This window comes from Pseudorca crassidens, chromosome 11, assembly GCF_039906515.1.
Source record: "Pseudorca crassidens isolate mPseCra1 chromosome 11, mPseCra1.hap1, whole genome shotgun sequence".
Lineage (NCBI taxonomy): Eukaryota > Metazoa > Chordata > Mammalia > Artiodactyla > Delphinidae > Pseudorca > Pseudorca crassidens.
The window spans coordinates 58,117,107-58,141,168 of record NC_090306.1 but is presented as its reverse complement, the minus strand read 5'-3'; the positions used below and the strand labels follow the sequence as shown (position 1 = coordinate 58,141,168).

Below are 24,062 nucleotides of genomic sequence, written 5' to 3'. Positions count from 1 at the left end.
ACCTAGAAACTACAAAAATAAATGTTTTGTGGTTTATCTAGGAATAATACAGAAAATATTGCCATTATTTTTAGTGAAGAAAATCAATTTGGTATAGCTTATTTCAACCTAAATAAAATGTGAATTTTGTTTTTTTAAAAAAAGAAACAGACTGGGATTTCAGAGATACTAACGTGTGGAAGGAATGCATCTTAGAGTCAACAAAATGGTTTAGCAAATTAAAAATCCCCAATTTTTTTTTACTCCAACAGAGGGGCATCTGCAAAGTTGTATCATCAAGGACTCAAAGTGAGCTGTGATTCTCTGCGTGAGCTGGTGTGCTCATTTTGCTTATTGGATGTGCTTGACCATCAGAGACGGCTGCTAGCATTCTTCTGGGTGGGAGGGGACTTAAATTTCAAAGGCAATGGCTGTCATGCTGGCATTTGGGAACTGGGGCAGTCAGTTGTGCTTTGGGGCAGATAAAGCATTTGAATGTTCTCCTGTATATTACGTAGGAGTCGCAGCCCTAAAATGCCCACTTAATTGGTTCTAGTCTGCCTTCTGGATGTGTGTGGGATAAATGGAGCTCCTCAAGCCCACACACTGTGACATGTCACATCGTTGTCCGTCCTTCCCTTTTCTTGCTTTCTTCAACCATTTCCCAAAGCTTCTCAAGGATTGTAATGAACTTGAATATTATACAGGTGTTACACATGCATTTTGCTATGGTCTGAATGTTTGTGTTTTTCTCTCTTGCCCCCAGTTCATATGTTGAAACCTAGACCCCAAGGTGATGGTGTTTTGGAGAGGTGATTAGGTCATGAAGGCAGAGCCCTTATGAATGGGATTCGTGCCTTTATAGAAGAGGCCCCACCATGTCAGGATGCTGTGAGAGGCTGGTGGTCTGCAACCCAGAAGAGAACCCTTCCTAGAATGTGACCATGCTGACATGTTGATCTTGGACTTCCCAGCCTGAAGAACTGTGAGAAATCAATTTCTGTTATTTGAAAGCTACCCAGTCTGGTATTTTGTTATAGTACCTAAACAGACTAAGACACATTTATTGTTTAAAAAATAAGAATGAAATAGCTACCACTTGCAGAGTGCTACTATGGCTGCCATCGTGCTAAGTGTTCTATTTATATTGCTGTATTTTTTGCTCATGACAACCCTCTGCAGTAGGTATAATTATTGTCCTGTTTAATGATGACAAAAACTGAGGCTTAGAGAGGATTAGTAACTTTCCCAAGGCCATACAACTAATGAGAAGTGGATTTGAGTTTCAAAACCAAATCTCCTTGTAATTAACAGCAATTTTTATACAGTTCTGTATAAGAAACTTGTGAAAGTGGTGTAATAAAAATCGATCCAAATGAGCAGGAACTTCTCTTTTAAATTGGTGCCCGAAGGACATTATGTACTTATTCCAATAGTTCTGTTATTCAGGACACTTTTGGAACCCCCTTTTGGAATTGTCTTCAGGGCCTGCGCTTTGAGTATCCTATTCAAAAGGATAATCCCTATTCATCCTGTGAGGTGAGATTTGACTGTTTAAAGGACCCTAACGAGGCCGGTCTGCTGACTAAGGCGTAGGATGACTGTGATCAACGGGGCGACATACTTTTCAGTCATTGAAGAAAAGACCATGGTTTTCTTGAGTTGGGTGTAAACTAAAGCAGAAACATCCTTGGGATATGTATGGTCTTCCTTGGATTATGAGGATTTGAGGGATATAAGACATTTATGGAAATGCAACTATCAGAGGTGAAAAAACAGTCAGCACCCACACTGACTTTCTTTATCAATATTAGCAATTTGAGTTGCACTTACATTTTGTTGGTACATATCAGGGGCCCCAAATTTTAGTTGCTCAAAGCAGTATATGGCTCCTGGAAGTATTCTGTGTGGTGCTTTTTTGTACCCACACAGTGTGTTAATAGGCTGTATAATTGGGCAGATTTTAGGTTTGGTGGCCATATAAGCAGTTTAGTCTCGATTGTCCTATGTCTACCCACTCAGGGTGCTTATGTTAATCCCACGCCCACTGAAGGCATTTGGACTTTTGATTCCTGATGTTCACATTCTTTTGTCTAAAAGAACTCTGAACAGTAAGTATTACTCTGCTCAAAACAAAACAAAACAAAAAACCTTAGGATATTTCATGTCCCAGTTCCAACACCCTTTAAGCTAATCCCAGCTAAAAATAATTCTTCCTTTTCCCGAATTTCTATAAAACTTCAGTGATCCTCACTTTGCAGTCTTGATCAGCTGTCTTCTGTCGTAGCTCTTTAGGAGGGGTTCCTGTCTTATTTCAGAGGGAGTGTCCTTTATCAGCGGAGGTGCTCCTGTGGAAATGATGCTTGGGCTTGTCAAAGAGATCCGCTTATTATCTGAAACAGCCAAAAATACTTCCATGTGTTTGGACCTTTTACTTTATACTTTCTCTTTGCTCCTTTGCCAGCCCTGGTTGCCTTGATTTAGAAATCAGTCTTGGGTTCTGATGCTTTATTGACGCTGCCTAGTTTTGATGAATCACTTACTCACAACCAGAGTCCTCGTGTTAACTTGCCTGGGATGATGTTGGCTCCATTCATTCAGCGCTTTGGTGACTTAGCTCTGCTTGTCAGTATATGATCCTGAGCTGTGTCCACGTCTTATCCTGGGGATGCTACACGAAAGGAACCATATTTATCACCATGGGAAGAATTGGGACAGAGTTGAGGATGGGAGTCCTGCTTTCGTACGTAGTCCCCTGGTACCAAGCACTGTTCTTTGTAGACAGATCCTTGATAAAAATTTATTAATGGAATAAATGAAGAAACAAAGCAGTTATAGTAGCATCTCATGATGTGGGAAGGGAAGTACAATTCATCTAGTGCTGAATATGCTTCTTCTTTACATGAGGCATCGTGGTAGGCATTGAGGATTCAAAGATGAAAAGGTAAGGAGTTGGCACTCTCCTGGAAGTCTAGAGTTAAAGAAAAAGTGTGGGTGGTCAGCTAGGACAGAGATGATAGAGAACCTATTAAATTGTAGGTCTTAATCCCGGGTCCAGGTTCAAAAAAGTCTTGAATATGTTGGGGGGGTTGCAATTTCCGAGCTGGAAAAATTCTTGAGGACTTGGGTCTTGATGCCAGGCTGCAGAACGATGGCTTCTGAGGGAAGAGGGGGGCAGGTGAAGGATCTGGCAAAGGCTAAATGTCAAACCCCTTTGAGGTCATGAGCAGGTTTCCCAGGGCTGCTCGTTCTACCTTTTGGTCAAATTTTCCTGGGCTACTTGTTAGAAAAGGAGATTTTTTTCATATTTAAAAAAAAAAAATCACATGGCATCCTGGAGAACAAGTTCTCTTACTAGCATGACATGACTTTTAAAATACTGAAATCTGTTGTGAAGTGCAGCGGAGGTTCTGAATTCTTTTGGGAAACAGGGCCCCAACCTTACTGGTAAATTTGTGCTTTTACTTAAGATCACAGATGATGTGGTCAGCGTTTTTTGATTATGAAGCAAGCTCTAAGAAAATAGAACAACTGAAGTGATCTTCCTCTCTCTAAACTGTAAGTTATCTTTCACAGCATCTCATTGGAGAGGCAACCTTGAGGGCTAAAGTAACTAGGTTATCCTCTCATCTAACCAACACGAGTAACTGTCTGGCTTCCGTGAGTGACATGAGCCCAGAGTGGGGTGGAGGGAAATGTGGATGTATTGCATTTTGAGGTCTGGGTTGCTGTTTGTCACTCTGTCTCTTGCCATTGCCAAGCACAAGCAATCTTCCTTCGCCGCAAGTTGCTACCCAAGGGGAACACTGTCCCAAGCTGTTGATACGCTCTATGTCAAGGCAGCAAGGCTCAAAGCAACAATTCCAGTAAGTATTAGGCTCTGCTTAGAATGATGACCAAAGGGACGTTTGAAATTCTGGATAAATCTTATTTCTCTTTGTTTTATTGTAGGAAGATCGCGTAAAAAAAGTACAGTTATTAAAAAAGAAAACAAAAAAGCTATTTATGGTAAGCCAGAGGGTCTTTTTCTTTCTCACGTTTCTACTTGTTGGATGCTTTTATTTCCTTGCATTTTATTTTTTCCAGATGGTCATGAAGTAATAATCGGGGGATGCTTCAGTGTCATTTTACGAAAGTTACTCATAGTTTACCTTATGCAATTTATTCTATCTTATTTATAGAAAAACTGCAGACTCCGAGAACAACTACTGTCCTTTTTCATGGAAGATGTTTTTGGTAAACTCCAATTACAAGTTTGCAAGGAAATACACTTTGTGGAAGACTTTCACAGCCTTAGGCAGAAATTGAGCCACTGTGCAAGTATGCATAGCAAATAAGGTGAATTTGATCCCAGACATCTATCCAGAAAACAGCATGTAGGAAGTTGTCTTTACTCAAAGAGTGGGTAAAGGGGTTTTCTAATTGTTGGCTTGTAGTCCAAATGGAGAGTCCATCACCAGGGAAACAGTATCAAATAACTCTGTATAACTTGTAATGCCACTATGTATTATTTCTTAAGGAATGGCACAGAAAACATGTTGAAGAGAGCTAAAGTGACAGGAGGTGCTTCTCAAATGAATATGTGTTTTTTCAAATCATTCTCTCTTTATGTGACTCCTAACTCATTCATTCATTCATTTAACAAATATTTCTTAAGCACCAACTATGTGCCAAATGCTATTCTAGGATATTTTCTTTCTCTCTCTCTTTTTTCTCTCTTTCTCTCTCTTTTTCTTTCTTTCTTTCTTTCTTTCTTTCTTTCTTTCTTTCTTTCTTTCTTTCTTGCTTTCTTTCCTTCCTTCCTTCCTTCCTTCTTTCCTTCTTTCCTTCTTCCTTTCTTCCTTTCTTCCTTTCTTCCTTTCTTTCTTTCTTTCTTTCTTTCTTTCTTTCTTTCTTTCTTTCTTTCTTTCTTTCTTTCTTTCTTTCTTTCTTTCTTTCTTTCTCCTCCCTTCCTTCCTCCCTCTGTCTTTCTTTTCTTCTCTCTTCCTGTCACCTCCTCTCTTTCCCATATTGATAAGAGCTTTTAGATTGATTTTTTAATCTTATTTTCATATAAGTTTTTAGAGTTGTACCCTGTATAAGGCAAAGTCTCAATCAAAACAAAATGAAAAAAAGAAATGTGTCTTCTTTGGTACCTAAATTATTTGATGCCGCAGTGTGGTTGCTGTCACCCTAAGCAATGGGGAATTAATTAAGAAGGTAAAAGTGAACACACTTTTCTGTAAAAGCATCCACAATATTAAAGATTGGTACAGAAAAACAAAACAAAGCAAAACAACCAGGCCAGGGTCTGTGCAGTATTAGTTGGCTTGCTTGTGGGAAGTGTTGAATCTTTTCTGTGACATTGTTTGGGCTCCAAGTATGCTTTCTCAAGCCTCCTGTGGTTGTACTTAAAGGTGGTACAAACTGGGCTGTGGGCTGCTGATGACTATCACAGTCCTGGGGTTGCCAGAAGGAAACGAGCTTTCTACCCTTGGGCATCAGGGCTACGGGAACTTGAACTCTGGGCAGTTGCAAGTGGAGTTTTAGTGTTTAAGAGTTAGGGCATCATTTTCTTGTGGTCCATGAAAGTACTCAGTAACCCAAATTCCAGTCTATAGTGCAGAGGTATTTCTGTGAGGGTGAGCTGCTCAGTTAGGTAAAAAAATTCAACAAATTTATGTTCTCTTTGCTTAGTCTGTGTTTAAGTTACGTCCTTGTTTGGGACTTGGGTCGCATAGTTTTCCATGAACTCTCCTATTCCATTAAAATAACAACAAGCATAAAAATTACAAACTGGTACCTCTTGGCAGAACACGGAGAGAATGCTCTGGGCCAGTTCCCTTGCCTGAAATAATGGAAACGTCACCACTTATCTTTGGTGTATTCTATACTTAACTTATAAGGTCATCTTATTAAGACAGTGAATAGTATAGTCTCTCTTTTTTTTAATAGATCTCTATCGGAGTAAAATTGCTTCACAGTACTGTGTTAGTTTCTATTGCACAACAAAGCGAATCAGCCATATGCATACACATGTCCCCATATCCCCTCCCTCTTGAGCCTCCCTCCCATCCTCCCTATCCCACCCCTCTAGGTCATCACAAAGCACCGAGCTGATCTCCCTGTGCTATGCGGCTGCTTCCCCCCAGCCAGCTATTTTACATTTGGCATTTGGTAGTGTATATATGTTGATGCTACTCTCACTTCGCCCCAGCTTCGCCCTCCCACCCCGTGTCCTCAAGTCCATTCTCTATGTCTACCTCTTTATTCCTGCCCTGCAACTAGGTTCATCAGTACCATTTTTTTTCTTTTTAGATTCCATATATATGCGTTAGCATACGGTATTTGTTTTTCTCTTTCTGACTTCACTCTGTATGACAGACTCTAGGTCCATCCACCTCACTACAAATAACTCAATTTTGTTTCTTTTTATGGCTGAGTAATATTCCATTGTATATATGTGCCACATCTTCTTTAACCGTTCATCTGTCAGTGGACATTTACATTGGTTCCATGTCCTGGCTATTGTAAATAATTCTGCAATGAACATTGTGGTACATGATTCTTTTTTGTTGTTTTTTGTTTGTTTGTTGTTGTTGTTTTTTTGCTACGCGGGCCTCTCACTGTTGTGGCCTCTCCCGTTGCAGAGCACAGGCTCCGGACGCGCAGGCTCAGTGGCCATGGCTCTGGGCCCAGCCGCTCCGTGGCATGTGGGATCTTCCCGGACCGGGGCACGAACCCATGTCCCTTGCATCGGCAGGCGGACTCTCAACCACTGCGCCACCAGGAAAGCCCCCCATGACGCTTTTTGAATTATGGTTTTCTCAGGGTATATGTCCAGTAGTGAGATTGCTGGGTCATTTTGTAGTTCTATTTTCAGTTTTTTAAGGAACCTCCATACTGTTCTCCGTAGTGGCTCTATCAATTTACATTCCCACCAACAGTGCAGGAGGGTTCCCTTTTCACCACACCCTTTCCAGCACTTACTGTTTCTAAATTTTTTGATAATGGCCATTCTGACCGGCGTGAGGTGATACCTCATTGCAGTTTTGATTTGCATTTCTCTAATAATTAGTGATGCTGAGCATCTTTTCATGTGCCTCTTGGCCATCTGTATGTCTTCCTTGGTGAAATGTCTGTTTAGGCCTTCCACCCATTTTTAAACTGGATTGTTTGTTTTTTTGATATTGAGCTCCATGAGCTGTTTGTATATTTTGGAGATTAATCCTTTGTCTGTTGTTTCATTGGCAAATCTTTTCTCCTATTCTGAGGACTGTCTTTTTGTCTTGTTTAGGGTTTCCTTTGCTGTGCAAAAGCTTTTAAGTTTAATTCAGTCCCATTTGTTTATTTTTGTTTTTATTTCTGTTACTCTAGGAGGTGGGTCAAAAAAGATCTTACTGTGGTTTATGTCAAAGAGTGTTCTTCTTATGTTTTCCTATGTTTAGAGTTTTATAGTGTCTGGTCTTACATTTAAGTTTTAAATCCATTTGGAGTTTATTTTTGTGTATGGTGTTAGGTAGTGTTCTAATTTCATTCTTTTACATGTAGCTGTCCAGTTTTCCCAGCACCACTTTTTGAAGAGGCTGTCTTTTCTCCATTGTATACTCTTGCCTCCGTTATCAAAGATAAGGTGACCATATATGCGTAGGTTTGTCCCTGGGCATTCTATCCTGTACCATTGATCTGTATTTCTGTTTTTGTGCCAGTACCGTACTGTCTTGATTACTGCAGCTTTATGGTATAGTTTGAAGTCGGGGAGCCTGATTCCTCCAGCTCCATTTTTCTTTCTCAAGATTGCTTTGGCTATTTGGGGTCTTTTGTGTTTCCATACAAATTGTAAAATTTTTTGTTCTAATTCTGTGAAGAATGCCATTGGTAGTTTGATAGAGATTGCATTGAATCTGTAGATTGCTTTGGGTAGTATAGTCATTTTCACAATATTGATTCTTCCAATCCAAGAACATGGTATGTTTCTCCATCTGTTTATGTCATCTTTGATTTCTTTCAGCAGTGTTTTATAGTTTTCTGAGTACAAGTCTTTCGCCTCCTTAGCCAAGTTTACTCCTAGATATTTTATTCTTTTTGATGCAGTAGTAAATGGGAGTGTTTCCTTAATTTCTCTTTCTGATTTTTCATTGTTAGTGTGTAGGAATGCCAGAGATTTCTGTGCATTAATTTTGTATCCTGCAACCTTACCAAATTCATTGACTAGTTCTAGTAGTTTTCTGGTGGCATCTTTATGATTTTCTATGTATAGTATCATGTCATCAGCAAACAGTGACAGTTTTACTTCTTCTTTTCCAATTTGTATTCCTTTTATTTCTTTTTCTTCTCTGATTGCCATGGCTATCTGCACTTTTGGTTGGAATGTTCTATAAATATCAATTAGATCTATCTGGTCTGTTGTGTCATTTAAAGTTTGTGTTTCCTTATTTATCTTCTGTTTGAATGATCTTTCCATTGGTGTAAGTGGGGTATTAAAGTCCCCTATTATTAATGTGTTACTGTTGATTTCTCTTTCATGGTTGTTAACATTTGCCTTATGTATTGAGGTGCTCCTGTGTTGGGTGCATAAGCATTTATAATTGTTATATCTTCTTCTTGGGTCGATCCTTTGATCATTATGTAGTGTCCCTCCTTATCTCTTGTAACAGTCTTTATTTTAAAGTCTATTTTATCTGATATGAGTATTGCTACTCCACAGTAGCATTTCTACTGTGGCCTGAGGTTCTCTCTTAGTCCAGTGGTTCGGCCTTGGAGCTCCCACCACAGGAGCTTGGGCCCGACCCTGGCTCATGAACCAAGATCCCACAAGCTGCGTGGGGTGTGAAAAAAAAGAAAAAGAACAATAACAAAGTAAAAAATAAAATTAGACTAGAAAACTGATGTTATATGTTAGAAAGAGTATAAAAATAAAAATATAGATGAATCAACAACTGGAAGGTACATCAGTACCACAATAGTAAAAAAGAGTAGGAGGGAAAAGAAAAAAGGGGGGGGGGGGAGGCCTTGGCTGTGGAGGGCGGGGCCTAAGCAAGGGTGAGGTTTGGGTGGTGGGCGGGGCCGATGCTCAGGACCCACAGGGCTGGGAAAGGACCTGGGGGATGTGCAGGGTGGGGCTTAGGCTCAAGGAACAGAAGGGGCCCAGGCGTGCCCCCCAGCCCTGGTCTCAGAGGGCAGGGAACCTCACCTGGGAGCCCAGCAGGCTTCCTGGGCTCGAGTGGGTGGGGCAAACACCTTCCTCTCCTCTCCTGCTCCTCTGGTCTGGGAGGGCCCCTCCCGCCCGCCTCTCCGGATCTCCCTGGCCTCCCTCCTATGCCCTCAAGGACCCGCGCGGCCTGGAGGGAGCTTTGGAGGGCAGGGAACTGGCCTGGGAGCTCAGCAGGCTCCCGGTACCCAAATCAGTATAGTCTCTTTATTTAAGTTGAACGATTATGTAATTTTATATTTCATTTTACCACCAGCTGATTAGGTCATTATCATCCCCAGTAAGAGTTTTCACCATGAAAAGACTTGAAGAGGAGAATAATCCATTGAAGGACTTGATATTGGGGTAAATAATGAGACCTACGGCAGTCACTGTAGGCCAAAATGGAGTCTTCCTAAGGAACAGTGAGCTGGTTTTGTTTCAGTATCTGGAGACGAGGATTGTCTTCAGAGACCCCATCCCCCCACTTTTTAAAGCACCTTCTGTTTTTCTTTTTGCTAGTGTCCTTCGTTCCTCTGTGCAGGTGCTGTCTCTTGCACTAGCCATACAATTTAATGTAATATTATTCTAAATGAACTTTGGTAATGATGACAAGGCACTAGAAATCCTTGCCTGATACAGTACAATATATCTGGACACCTGGAACCAACAAAAGCCATGTCTGTTTTTTTTTTTTTTTTTTTTTTTTTTGGTACGTGGGCCTCTCACTGCTGTGGCCTCTCCCGTCGCAGAGCACAGGCTCCGGACGCGCAGGCCCAGCGGCCACGGCCCACGGGCCCAGCCGCTCCGCGGCACGCGGGATCCTCGCGGACCGGTGCACGAACCCGCGTCCCCCGCATCGGCAGGCGGACTCCCAACCACTGCGCCACTAGGGAAGCCCCGCCATGTCTGTTTTGACCATTGATTTGGTTCTTCAGTTCAAATAGCTAGAAAACACATAATAGTTATAACCTAAACCAAAAAATGTTCTAGATGAAAAACTTAGAAAACATAGAGCTATCTAGGAACTCTGGTTTTCCTTGATTTGTTTTGGGAGAAGTTATTTCCTGAAGGGACCTTAATCTGTCAAGAGATGCTTTTTTCAATGCCTTGGACCACAGCGTGATGGGAGCAGGCGGTACCTCTCAGGCTGGTCGTGGAGGCTTTCCAAAGCGGCTGGCTCCCCCTTGCGGCCAAATATGAGCACAACCACCCGCAGCGCCACCTAACTGGGCTTTCCTTCCTACGTTCTCCCACTCCCAAGACAACCCTTGTTAGCTTCAGTTACTTTGTCTCACAAGCTAAGGCATTTATGTGCTGGAGTAAACCAACCACCTCTGTGAAACTGTAAAAAAAGTCTAGGATTAGCCTGAGCTTTAGAAAGTCTCCACAGACATTGCTTTAGGGAAATAGGTTTAATTTTAATAATAGGCCTTGCATTTAATCTTTCTGCCAATTATAAGTTTATATTTTTGGCCACAGAAGCTTGTATCTGTTTAATATAAATTAACCGAGCATTTGCTCTGTGTGGAATTCTAAATTAGTGGTTGGGGCGGAGTTTAGGAGGGAGACGTTATAAAATGTGAAGTAGGTGACATTAATTTACATGTGATATTTTCTTTTCTTCTTTTTTGACCATTTGCTTTAATTCGGGGAGACAGGGATACAGGCAGCTTTCCTAAGCAGAAGCAGCTGTGCCTTCCACCAGATGTGTAACTGTCATATTGTTTCTCTTTTCTCTCTTCATTCCAGGGACCTCAGGCTATAATTAATTCTTGAATATGGCAATGAATCAAAGCTTTGCAAGTTACAGAAAACTTTTCTCCCCCTTCCCAATGGTTCTACTGGTTGCTTTAAAGCTCTCCTCTCTCATACTGTTTCTCTAACCATCTGAGACTTGGGTGGACTTTCTAGGAATGGATTCCGAGACTAAATCCATGTCTTGGTCTATAGAATTTGGAGTTGAAAAATAAAAATAAAACCAGAAATAGCATCTATAACCCAATCTGGGTCATCTCATTTTTTACTGGATGCAGACACCCCCCTAGATGTGCTGATTCTGAGTCAAGGATGACTGTACCGCAAAAGGCAAACAGGTCGCTCTCATTTCCATTTTTTTTTTCAACCTCTTCCCTTTGTTCCCTCCATCCTGGAGATGGTAACTGCTTCCTGCATTTACTGCCTCTATGATGTCTCTCTTTACCCTTTTAGTTGCCTAGTTAACAACTTTATATCTAATTAACTGTTCTTTAAAAAAATGAATATAGTCATTGAATATATTTATATTCATGAAGCATGTTTCCATAAACAATATGTCAGGAAAAAATAACTTATGAAATAATTTGAAAGATGTGTCCATGAAGAGTTTTTGAAAAAGAACATTTTAATAAGAAAACACTAATGAGGAAAATATTTTAAAACGATTAATGATGAAGAATATATTCATGAGAATATTGCTCATCTTCCCTCTCTCTGCTGCTCTGGTTGGACTGTTCTGAGATGTGATATTTTCTTAGTCAAAAAGGGACACTAGGGTTTCCCTGGTGGTGCAGTGGTTGAAAGTCCGCCTGCCGATTCAGGGGACACGGGTTCGTGCCCCGGTCTGGGAAGATCCCACATGCCGTGGAGTGGCTGGGCCCGTGAGCCATAGCCGCTGAGCCTGCGCGTCTGGAGCCTGTGCCCTGCAACGGGAGAGGCCACAACAGTGAGAGGCCCGCGTACCGCAAAAAAAAAAAAAGGGGGACACTAAATATAGTCAATATAGAAACAGCCAATACATAGAAAATAATTAACACTTTTTGTATTTCCCCTGTTGCCCTTGCTATTTGGGGTATTGTGGGAAAAATGAGTAACACAGACTTTACCCTCTAGGAGTTCTGCACTGTGTGTGTGTGTGTGTGTGTGTGTGTGTGTGTGTGTGTGTGTGTGTGTGTGTGTGTGTGTGTGTGTGTTGGTAGGAGGGTTCTAGGCAGAAGGAAGGGGATGGCAAGGTAACTTCACAAACAATTATAAGAGGAAGAAAGGAAAAGCACCATAATATTAGTGCTAACAAAGCCCTGGGGTTTCAGAGCAGAAATACTAGAGTCTGGATGGAGCAGGTAAGTTTTCAAGAAGGAGGGACTTTGAGAGGGGCCCCGAGTTCTGCAGGTTCTATTTCTGTAGAACCTCGACACGTTTCAAAACTGGTCCAAGGCTTCTTCCATGATCTGGAAACAGGAGGAAATGGCCCAGGCCCTGTTTCCAAGACCCAGAATTCTAGAATAATGCTTTGGTTATGTGAGACTTTAGGATAAATAGGATTCTGAGGGGTTGATTAAAAAACCAGTGTTGCATTTATGATGTTGCTTCCAGAGCTCTAGACAGTTAACTTACATACAGAATTTTGGCATATAGTAATTTGTTTAATGTGTTCACTTACTTGGGATTTGAATTTATGCCCGCCATAAGCATTGGTGTTTGCTCTTCTGAAAACCAGCCCCCCCAAAAAAACTTGTAAATAGCAAAAAACAGCAAAATTTATGATACAAATTATGATACAAAATCTATGATACAAATTCTCTATAACTTAGAGAATCCAACAATTATTTATTTTGTATCTTAATAATTGGAGAAAATATTAAGGAGTAAGGATTACTACAGCCTCTTTATAAATTGTATATAGTATTTTTAAAATACTCTGATTCTATGTGGATGTTTTATTTTTTATTTTTATTTTTATTTTTTTTTTTGATGGTATGCGGGCTTCTCACTGTTGTGGCCTCTTCCATTGCGGAGCACAGGCTCCGGACGCACAGGCCCAGGCCATGGCTCACGGGCCCAGCCGCTCCGCGGCATGCGGGATCCTCCCGGACCGGGGCACGAACCCGTGTCCCCTGCATCAGCAGGCGGACGCTCAACCACTGCGCCACCAGGGAAGCCCGGATGTTTTATTTTTGGTGATACTTTTTTTTTTTTTTGCGGTACGCGGGCCTCTCACTGCTGTGGCCTCTCCCATTGCGGAGCACAGGCTCTGGACGTGCAGGCTCAGTGGCCATGGCTCACGGGCCCAGCCGCTCCGCGGCATGTGGGATCCTCCCGGACCGGGGCACAAACCCGTATCCCCTGCATAGGCAGGTGGACTCTCAACCACTGCGCCACCAGGGAAGCCCATCTGAGCACTTTTAAGGTAGGCTAAGCTAAGCTATGAAGTTTGGAAGGTTAGGAGTATTAAATGCATTTTTGACTTACAATATTTTCAACTAACAATAAGTTTATCGGCACTTAACCCAATCGTAAATTGAGGAAAATCTATGTATGTGTTATACTCTCTAATGTCTGACTTCTTCCACCCAGCATAATTATTTTGAGATTCATTCATGTTATTGAGTGTATCAATTACTTCTCCCTTTTCACTGCCAAGTAGTATTCCATTGTAATGATATACCACAATTTATCTATTCATCTGTTGATGTCTATTTAGGTTTTTTTTCCCAGTTTTTCACTATCACAAATAAAGCTGCTATTAATATTTATATACAAGTCTTTGTTTGGAGAGATATTTTCATTTCTCTTGGGTGAACACCCAGGAGTGGAATGGCTGGATCATAGGTTAGGTGTAGGTTTAACTATGTAAGAAACAGCTAAACTGTTTTCCAAAGTGGTTGAATCATTTTACATTTCTACCCGTAGTGTGTGGGAGTTAAAATTGCTCAGTATCCTTGCTATCACTTCATATGGTCAGTGTTTAAAAATGTTAGCCAGTCTAGCTGGAGTGTAGTGGTATTACATTGTGTTTTCAATTTGCACTTCCCCAATCATTAATGAGGTTGACCATCTCTTGATTTACCTATTTACCATCTATATATTGTCTTTGGTGAAGCGTCTGTTCAAATATTTTGCCCATTAAAAAAAAATGGATTGTTTCTATGTCTTGGTTATTGTGAATAGTGCTGCTATGAACATAGGGGTGCAGGTAGCTTTTCAAATTAGAGTTTTCTCCGGATATATGCCCAGGAGTGGGATTGCTGGATCGTATGGTAACTCTATTTTTAGTTTTTTGAGGAACCTCCATACTGTTCTCTGTAGTGGCTGCATCAATTTACATTCCCACCAGCAGTGTAGGAGGGTTCCCTTTTCTCCACATCCTCTCCAGCATTTGTCCTTTAACAGATCTTGTAGTACAGTTCTACTGGTGATGAATACATTCAGTTTTTTATGGCAGAAAAAAGCCTTTATTTCCTCTTTCTGTTTTAAATATATTTTTTCTGAATATAGAATTTGGGGTTGATAGGTTTTTTTCCCAATACTTAAATGGTGTTGCTCCATTGTCTCCAGGCTTGTTTCTGACAAGAAATCTTCTCCCATTCTTATCTTTGTTCTTATGTCATATCTTTTTTTTTCTGGCTTTCTTTCTTTTTAAAGATTTTCTCTTTATTACTTGTTTAAAGCAATTTCATGATAATGTGCATTGGTTTGTTTTCTTCATGCTTTTTGTGCTTGGAGTCAATTGAAATTCTTCCATCTGTGAGTTTATAGTTTTCATCAAATTTGGAAGTTTTGGGCCATTATTTTTTAAGAAAAAATTTTTTTCTGTACCTCCTTCTATCTCTTCTATTCTTGAAATTCTAATTTTCATATACATGAGGCCATTGGCAATTGTCCCACAGCTCTCTGATTCTGTGTTGTTTTCCGTGTTTTTCTGTGTTTCATTGTGGATAGCTTCTATTGCTATATCATCAAGTTTATAAACCTTTTATTCTGTAGTATCTAATCTGCTTTAGTCCCATTCAGTATATTTTTCAACTTAGCCATTGTAGTTTTTATCTCTAGAAGTCTGAATTTGGTCTTTTTAATATTTTCCCTTTTCCTACATAACATGATCAATCTTTCTTTTAGCTTCTAGAATGCACTATATGGCCTCTATTTCTATGTTAGCAGACATTGATAATTATTGTTTTGATCTATTAATTCATAAAACTGAAAAATGATGCTTTTAAGATTCTATTACGCCTACTTTATTTATAAGTGGGGATAATTCTGTAAAGAGAACTTACCCCTTACTATTTGGCTGTCCTGAGGAACTTATCATATAAAACAGGCAGAATAAACATGTAATTCTTTTTCTTTATTTCCCACTTTTGAATATAAGGAATTGATTTTCTAACATTCTTCCAGGGTGATCAATGAGTTGTTATTTTCTCTTAGTTTCATTATTAACTCATGGATTTAAATTATTTTTTATTTTTGAGAAGTCTTTCTGATTCTGTAAGCTACCTGCCTTTGGGATTTCTTTATAAGTCCACTAAGACTGGCGTCTTTTCGAGCCACTCTTAAGATACAAAACTACAGTGATTTTCGTGATCGACTCCAAGGTCTGGAATCCCAGTACCACTGTATTTGAATGTCATCTTATTGTTTCTGAGAACATTCTAAGAATTTTGCAGCACCTAATAAAATATTACATATTTCCACACTCCTAATGCAGGGTGCACAGGTTCGATCCCTGATCGGGGAACTAAGATCCCACGTGCCACAGGCAGGGTGCAGCCAAAAAAATAAATATATAAAGTCACACAGATCTGTGCTTAAATGCTGAAAAAAAAAAAAAGAATAAAATGGATAACCTATATAGCACAGGGAACTCTGCTCAATATTCTGTAACAACCTAATTGGGAAAAGAATTTGAAAAAGAATAGATACATGTATAAGTGAATCACCTTGTTGTATACCTGAAACTAACACAACATTGTTAATCAACTATACTCCAATATAAAAGAAAAATTAAAAAAAATATTAGTCTGATTTGGGTAATTCAGGTGTATAACTGTTTAAAGAAAAAAGTTATGGATAACATAAATATATTTATTTTTAATCTTTGTTAACCACGGTATTTGCCCTAATGGTATTTGGAAAGTTGGTATATGTTAGAAGACATTTTAAAGATTCTTATAGAACTCAAGACTCTCAGACTTGAAAGGGAACTTAATAGTTGCTTAGTTGAATTCATAAAATAATTGGCCTAATTGCTAGTGATCAAAGTTGAAACTGAAAAAAATTACATTAGCTTTCAAGATTTCATCATTTACTTTAATTAACATTTTAAGAGCCTGAATAGTAATTGGTAATTAAAGAGCTCCATTTCTTTACATTAATTGTATGTAATTAATTTTAAAGTCTGGTAAGTCTTGGCAAATAGAATATTTGTGTCTCCAATTCCTGTAGGATGTTTGATAAGTAATTTGTATCCTCAGTTGCAACGAGCTTATCAAGCTGTGAAGCACTGCCAATTACTTAGCCTTATAATTTCAAATATTTTAAAAATTGCAATTGATTGAACTGATAAACAGAGTAGGAAGTGAGACAAACTCTGTTTTATTCTTTCATTAAGTGCAAAGTCCTAAACCTGTTTTCAACAATACCAATAATCTCATCTTGTTGTTGTTAGAAGAATTAAGTAAGGTAATATATCAAAGCACCTAACAAGTAGTAGTTCTGTAAAATTGTTACTGTCTTTTCTTATTGCTTTCCATACACAGAACACTAATTTTCTTCCAATTACATTTTCTCAACAATTTTCAACGGAGTGGTTCTCTTAAACAATCAAGTACATTTTTAGTGCCTAATGTTAGAGTTTTATTTACAGTATTACTTTAACTGAAAGATAAAGAGATCATTTATGAATCATTGGTTTTAATCTTGGTAAGTATATTTTCTAATTATAATATTATAGAATCTCTTTTCTGACAAATTCCTTCCTTGGTTAATGATATATAACTTTTCTGTCAAAATTATGGGGCATAGCTCTACCATTTCATGTGAAAAATTGCATGGATTCATTCTTTTTTTAAATTGAGGTATAACTGACATATAAGGTTGGGGTTGGGGTATAATTGACATATGAGGTTGGGGACCATATCATAGATAATTGAACCTGAGGATTTCAGCTGAGACCCAAAGGGTGTGTAAATCATCCCTGCTCTCTCCAGCCTTGGAACATCGTGCCTCCTCTACCTACTTGTCCCTTCTTTCTGCTTCTCCCACTCCATCTTAGTCACCCTTCAAGATGCAGCTCACTTGTTTTCTACTTCTGGAAGTCTTCTGGCATCCCACAGTTGGGTTGCCTCTGCTCTGTCGCCAGAGCAGTTTGTTTGTTTGTTTTAAATCACAGTATTTATCACTTAGTATTGTAATTTTGCTTCACTGTCAGTAGATTATGAGCCATCCCTTGTGCCCCAAGGCAATTTTCACCATGAAAGTTACTTTTATAAATTAAATAAATCTCTGCTATGTGGGCAGAGACAGTATTTCATGCCTAGCGTATAGTAAGCATGCAATAAAAATGTATTGACTTAATGATGAATGATTAGCCTGTTGCTTTGTGTTTGTTATTCCATGACTATCTCACACTTTTTTTTTTTTTTTTTGAACCTGTCTCTGGTTATTCCAGCCCTACTAATAAATTGCCTCTAGTCTAGATCATGTCTGCTTTTTTTGAGTTTGTCAAATCATTCAGCCATTCTTAGAAAAAAACTGCTGCCCTTTGGTTGTGCATTCTGCTTTCAGCAAATGGAACTATATACGCTGAAATATAAGGTAAAGGAAATCATTCTTTCGTAAATTCCCCCTTCCAAGCAAAGCAACCTAGATTACAGCAGTAAAATCAGGCTGTCCTACTAGGTCTGTAGACATATTTACAAAAGTGAGGAAAATGAAAACCTCTTGCATCAGCTCTTTACTAGGAGTCAAGGTGCTAGAAAGCATCCCATAAACCCATGGAACTCTGGTGGCAACATTGGCACTGTTAAGTGATTTTTTTTTGTTGTTTTGATTTTTGTTTGTTTGTTTGTTTTTTTGCCCGACCTTGTTTTTCTCCTTTTCTACTCTCCTTGCTCTTCTTGGGGTAGCTTGTACCTTAGATGAAGTCAGAAGCCTTTCTTGTACTTCCCACCATGCTATGGGAGACGCTGCAGACCCATGTTCTCTGGGCAGAGGGCCTAGTCAGCAGGAATGCCTTAATGATATTCAGCTTCTGTAACGTCCAGAATTTGGGTGACTTCTTTGGTATCCCATTTTCCATGTGAAATCTTTAAACCCCAACACAAGCGTATCTGATGCTGTGCCCTGTGACTTGCTGATTTGGTGCTTTGTGATTGATCTTCGCATCTAAGAACTTTGATCGAGTGTATTGGAATCAGCAGATATTGATTCTCTTTGTGAAGTCATCTTTGTTTTCCCAGTTGCAAGATTTGGGCCAATTCCTTTTTTAGTATTTGACAGTTTATTAAAATAAACCTTTTTCCTCCATACGGATTTTTTTTTTTTTTACATCTTTGTTGGAGTATAATTGCTTTACAATGGTGTGTTAGTTTCTGCTTTATAACAAAGTGAATCAGCTATACATATACATATGTTCCCATATCTCTTCCCTCTTGTGTCTCCCTCCCTCCCACCCTCCCTATCCCACCCCTCCAGGCGGTCACAAAGCACCAAGCTGATCTCCCTGTGCTATGCGGCTGCTTCCCACTAGCTATCTACCTTACGTTTGGTAGTGTATATATGTCCATGCCAATTACTTTTATATTAGATAATTTCTGACTAGAAGGATTTAGCATCTGATCAAACTCTCCATTTAAAATATAATGGGCAGAATTCTCTAAATTTTTTCCATAGCTACTCTACTTGGTTGGAACTAGACTTGGTATTTCTAGAATTTGCTTTTGCAGTTCCAATCTGAAAAACAAATGAACAAAGGGAAACACACGCGCACACACAAACGCACAGAGGATTTCTTCGTTTATTATCACATTGTCCATTTTCGGGTTGAAATCTCTCTCTCTCTCTCTCTCTCTCTCTCTCTGCCAATCAGCTTAGTCTTTTAGAGGCATTTCCAACATTTCCCCTGGACTCTGGAGTCAGAATACTTCAGATCTCAGCTCTGCCACTTACTATGTGAAAATAGGCAGAATTTTAACTTCTATGCTTCGCTTTCCTAATCTATAAAATGAGGATAAAAATAGTACTTACCTCATAGGGTTGTTGTGAGGACTGAATGAGTTAATATCACTAAAGCCTTCAGATCAGTGCCTGATACATAATACTAACAAAATACATGTTGACTGCTATTATTTTTATCTAACAATCTTCTTAGTAGTTCTGTCGTCACATGAAGGGGAATTGGGATAAAAAGGAAAGCTCCTGGAACTGCTGGATTTTTTATCTTCTAATATGGATCTTGTATTTTGTTGATTTTCCTGCCACCACTATTCTATTCACTAACTCTGTTTTGCTCGTTGTTATGTCTTGAGTGCCTAGCACACGATCGGACACTTAGTAGACACTTCATGAATGCTTGTTTAGTGAAGGAATGAATTCCTTCTGAAAGTATGCTCTGACACTGGCTGCCTGCATTGTTTTTGCCTCACAGGATCTGGTGTGGGAGGAAGTGTCCTCTTAATTCACTACTCTTCATAAAAAGGAACGAAACTGAGTGATTTGTAGTGAGGCGGATGGACCTAGAGTCTGTTGTACAGAGCTAAGAAAGTCAGAAAGAGAAAAACAAATACCGTATGCTAACGCATATATATGGAATCTAAAAAAAAAAATGGTTCTGAAGAACCTAGGGGAAGGACAGGAATAAAGATGCAGATGTAGAGAATGGACTTGAGGACCCGGGGACGGGGGTAGGGGAAGCTGGGACGAAATGAGAGAGTGGCGTGGACATATATATACTACCACATGTGAAATGGATGGCTAGTGGGAAGCAGCCACATAGCACAGGGAGATCAGCTCGGTGCTTTGTGACCACCTGGAGGGGTGGGATAGGGAGGGTGGGAGGGAGGCACAAGAGGGAGGGGATCTGGGGATACATGTATACATATAACTAATTCACTTCGTTATACAGCAGAAACTAACACACCATTGTAAAGCAATCATACTCCAATAAAGATGTTAAAAAAAAATCCACGGCTCTTATCACAGGGAGGTCCAGCACTTGTGAGTCCTGCAGACTAAACCTTCACCCGAATATTCTGTGTCTGCAGCTCTTCTGTGCCTCATCATGAAAGCCCCTTTCCAGGAAGAATCTCTTCCTACGTGGGGTCTGACCTGAAGGTAGAGTCTCCATTTGGGCAGAGTCATGACAACATCACCACCTTTAGGCCCGGGCAACAGCATTCAGGAGATAACTGTCAAATCGTTTCAGTTATTTTCTCTTGATAAGAGAAAGACCTGAATGTTGCCCCTCCCCTGTCCCCTCTTCTCCTCTGTGTTCTGGTCTAAAGGGACCTGTGGGCCGTGTTTTATTTGTTTTAATAGGTGTTGTCATTTAGCTGCTTCCATTTCTCGAGTTTTGATTACGTATTATCTTTATTGATGCACCGACACTATTTCATCACAAGGTCAGGACATCCTGGGACACCTTGGGCCTTGGTTTCCTTTTATGTAAATTGAGAACAATTGAACCATATAATGTCCTTGGTCAATTCCAGTGCTAAGGTTTTATGAGTGAAAGCTAAGTAGATAAATTAGACACTTTCACCTTTTTATTCCCTTCCCTTTTCTCTATTTAACCTTATGGAAATTTGTGGAGTAAAAAGGATGATGAAGAATTTCCTCCTACTTGACTCCTAAGCAATTCTTGTGCTCAGATGGGGTTTGAAAATTCACCTCCTCAAAGGAGACTGGTAGTTCCCCCCCTGCCGAGGTACAAGCCATCTTCTCAAGACATTAGTTTGCTCCTCCTCCTAATTTAGAAACTAATATTAATTTCCTGGTGCTTTCTCCTGGCAATCAACACCTGAATATTGTACTGTGCAATGTATATAACAGCAAGGGTGATTTTTCAAAAAATAATTTTTTTTCTTGTCATTCTCACATCTCCTATGCTTCCCATATCTCTCTTGCTGCAGCCATGCTTTCTTTCTTTCAGTTTCTGGAAAGCACTAGGTCTTTCCTGCCTCAGGACATTTGCACACTTTTCACTCAGGTTACCTGAGTTATTCTCTCCTTTGCATCCTCCCCAAACCCCTATTTTCTTTCTTCACTTCCTCATATAGCTGGCTCCTTCTCCTTTTCCAGATCTTAATTTAAATGTCATTCCTTGAAAGAACCATCTCTGACCACCCAATTGAAAGCAGCTGTAAATTCCTATCATAGATTTTATGCATTACAAACAGCTTTAATTGTAATTTGGAAATTTAAATTTTTCATTTGTTTTCTTATTTATCATCTCTCTCCCCCATGAAACTATAAGCTCAGTGAGGACAGAGACAAGGTACTATATATTTGCCAGTGTATGTCATGCCCAGCACATTATACCTGCTCAAAAAATGTTGGTTGAGTGAATGGAAGAGTGAGTATTATTAGCTCTTTTTCAACAATATTTTCTGTATTTACTTCTGATTTCTTAGATTTCCTGTGCTTCATCAGCTAGAGAAATGAAATCCATTACCAGGATGAAAAGAAAATTTTATGAGGTAAGTATTCCAAATTCTTGTCTTTGAATGCTTTGTTTTTTAAAATGTGAAATATTTCTGCTTCTAATATTTCCACTTTATCCGCAGATTGGAAAGAAAGGAATCTACAAAGCCGTCAGTGAACTGGCTATTCTTCTTTCCTGGATTAAACAATTTCTGGAAAGCATTAAGTAATGCAAGAAGCCAAGTGGATTGATTTGACTGTTATTTTGAAATATAATGAGAACAACCAGAAATCAATTTAAAGCAGTGTATTTCCTTTTTAAAATTTTGTACATAGTACTAACAGCAAATTAGATGATTCAGAATAGACTAGAGGACTTTAATGTAATAAAATTTTGGAGGTAAGTAAGTTGTCACTAATATGCACATTTTCTGTATTTTCAAAGAATGTTTTCAGCCTGAACATGTTTTGTCATTCCCAAGTGCATTGCATGAGTTTAATCTAAAGGCGTATAACCAGAATTAAATCATGTAATATTTGTGCATAGAAAACGACAGATTTCTGGGATACAATATGATGTTATTGAGACTTACATAGATGCCGTGTATATGATTACTGTCTACTTAAGGGCTTGGTGATTATTAATTATGCCCAGTGTGAACTTAGCCCCTAATAGATTTTGATTTTAATGAAATAAGCTGTGTTTCTTTCTCCTGGATGTCCTTTTTAGGACAGTATGCTAGAATTTCCTTGAGTACAATGGGTAACTACCAGATCAAATCAAATAGGACACACATGTAAACTAACTGCTTGGAATGGTTTACTAGAAACACCTTTGACAGATAACCCAAGCTACACAGACTACAATGCACCAAGTTGAAGTGATGCCGACGTGATTATGTTCCTTCCGGGCGCCATACAATTAAGAAAGTTGGTGGAGGCCAAATAGAAGTCTGAATGGCCGCTCAGAGTTCACCACAGGAAACTTCCCTTACTATCTAAAAACCTTACCCACACAGCTAGCCCTTCAGCTGAATGAGTCATATTGCCTGACCATTGTTTTGCATTAAACGGATCCTGCCTCGGCATTGTAGGCACGGGCAGTTTCAGACAGCAATTTGTGTGATGGCCAGTTTGCTTCCACAAAGCACCCATTGTGCCTCTGCTGCGCACAGACAACACCAGGACTTGGTGTTTTGTGATATGAGTAGGCGGGGCTTCCTGAAGGCCTTTGTGGATTTCATCCTTGGAAGCTCCTCTCTACTTTGCTTTCCCACCATCCAGTTCTTTTCAATCACATGGTCATTAGTCTGTTCACCTGGGACTATCGTCTCTTGGTTTATCTCATAGTCCAAAATTACCTCTTTGTTCTCTGCGCTTTCTCCATTCTGCCTTCCCCAGCAACACTCCGCGGCTCCATGTCTTATCCTACTGGGGACCTCATTGTTACGCAAATCCACAGGCAGGGAAACGTGCCGTGAGTGGAGGGGATTGGCGGTGGGGAGACTGGGGGACTCTGTCTTCTTTTCGTGCTGTTGATTTAGGGCTTCCCAGTGCAGGCTCCTAGGCCATCAGAAATGGGGCAGCCTTCTTTGTTGAGAAACATTTGGAAGAGCTGGCATCTTGGGGATCAGGAATCTACCTCCTGGCTCTCCCCTGGACCTGAGAGGAAGTGGTGCACCCACGGCCTCTCATTGCCCCACTTTCAGGGCCCTCGGTGGTTTCCAGGATCAGGCACCCTCACAGCTGAGTTTGTGCCGTACTTCCACAGAGCTGGGAGTCTCCATCTTGGTTACAAAGCATTCTTACGTGTTCCATTACTGAGGGACGCCGGGTATTAGAGGGGCTGTGAAATGTTCATTTGCCAACTTTAGGTCCTTAAGGATAAAATTTTATCTGTGTTCCACAGTACTCTGGGGTGATTGGATTCAATGTTTTTATTTGTTGGATTGTTTCCCAAATTCTTCCGTTTGCCCAGAAGAGTCAAAAGGCTGCTGAAGCACAATAGGAATTTAAACATCATCACTGAGCAGAAAACCAACATCCACGTGCTGGTGCCTCTTCACAAACGTTTTTCAGATACCAAAGGAAAAAGCGTGGTCTTAGTGTGTTTGAGTAAAGACTGGTATTCTGAAAAGGCAGTTAAGGAGGGAGAAGCTGTTGTCCTTGTGCACAGGGAGGAAACCGTGTTTGGTGGGATCACCGTGGGCTCAGGGTGAAAGCTTCCCTCTGATTACAGGTCCCACTCTGGACCTTACCAGAGCCAGAGATGGCTGCATTTTGGGAAATGGCGGCATACCCCCAAACACCCACGAGGTGCTCTATAATCCCCAAGCCCTTCAGCATTCATAGGAGGAGATTCCTTCTAGCAGATCCCTCCTGGGTCATACCTAGGAGACTATGTTTCCTATTAAAATGTTTTGTCTGACAGCGTATAATTAGAGTTAAGGGCATCGAATCTGCTCTTAACACAGGGAGAGCAGAACGAGCCTGAGTACCTGTGAGTAGACTCGAGTGG

At 40.0% G+C, this 24,062-nt stretch overlaps 1 protein-coding gene across 1 annotated transcript; it reads left to right on the top strand.

Annotated features, from left to right (window-relative positions):
• The first annotated feature begins 3,674 nt into the window (after positions 1-3,674).
• On the top strand, positions 3,675-22,205 carry IL26 (interleukin 26). The gene is made up of 5 exons (XM_067698680.1): positions 3,675-3,845; positions 3,931-3,987; positions 4,161-4,295; positions 21,535-21,600; positions 21,688-22,205. The coding sequence occupies exons 1-5, from the start codon at positions 3,675-3,677 to the stop codon at positions 21,772-21,774; spliced, it is 516 nt and encodes a 171-aa protein (XP_067554781.1). The 3' UTR covers positions 21,775-22,205.
• Positions 22,206-24,062: the final 1,857 nt, after the last annotated feature.

What these genes read in the sequence shown, in the direction of transcription:
- IL26 (XM_067698680.1), top strand. Translation starts at nt 3,675, where the DNA reads ATGTGGATGTATTGCATTTTGAGGTCTGGGTTGCTGTTTGTCACTCTG. An exon ending in AAACAAAAAAGCTATTTATG is followed by an intron (nt 3,988 to 4,160) that starts GTAAGCCAGAGG and finishes TCTTATTTATAG; the next exon opens with AAAAACTGCAGACTCCGAGA. An exon ending in TGAAAAGAAAATTTTATGAG is followed by an intron (nt 21,601 to 21,687) that starts GTAAGTATTCCA and finishes CTTTATCCGCAG; the next exon opens with ATTGGAAAGAAAGGAATCTA.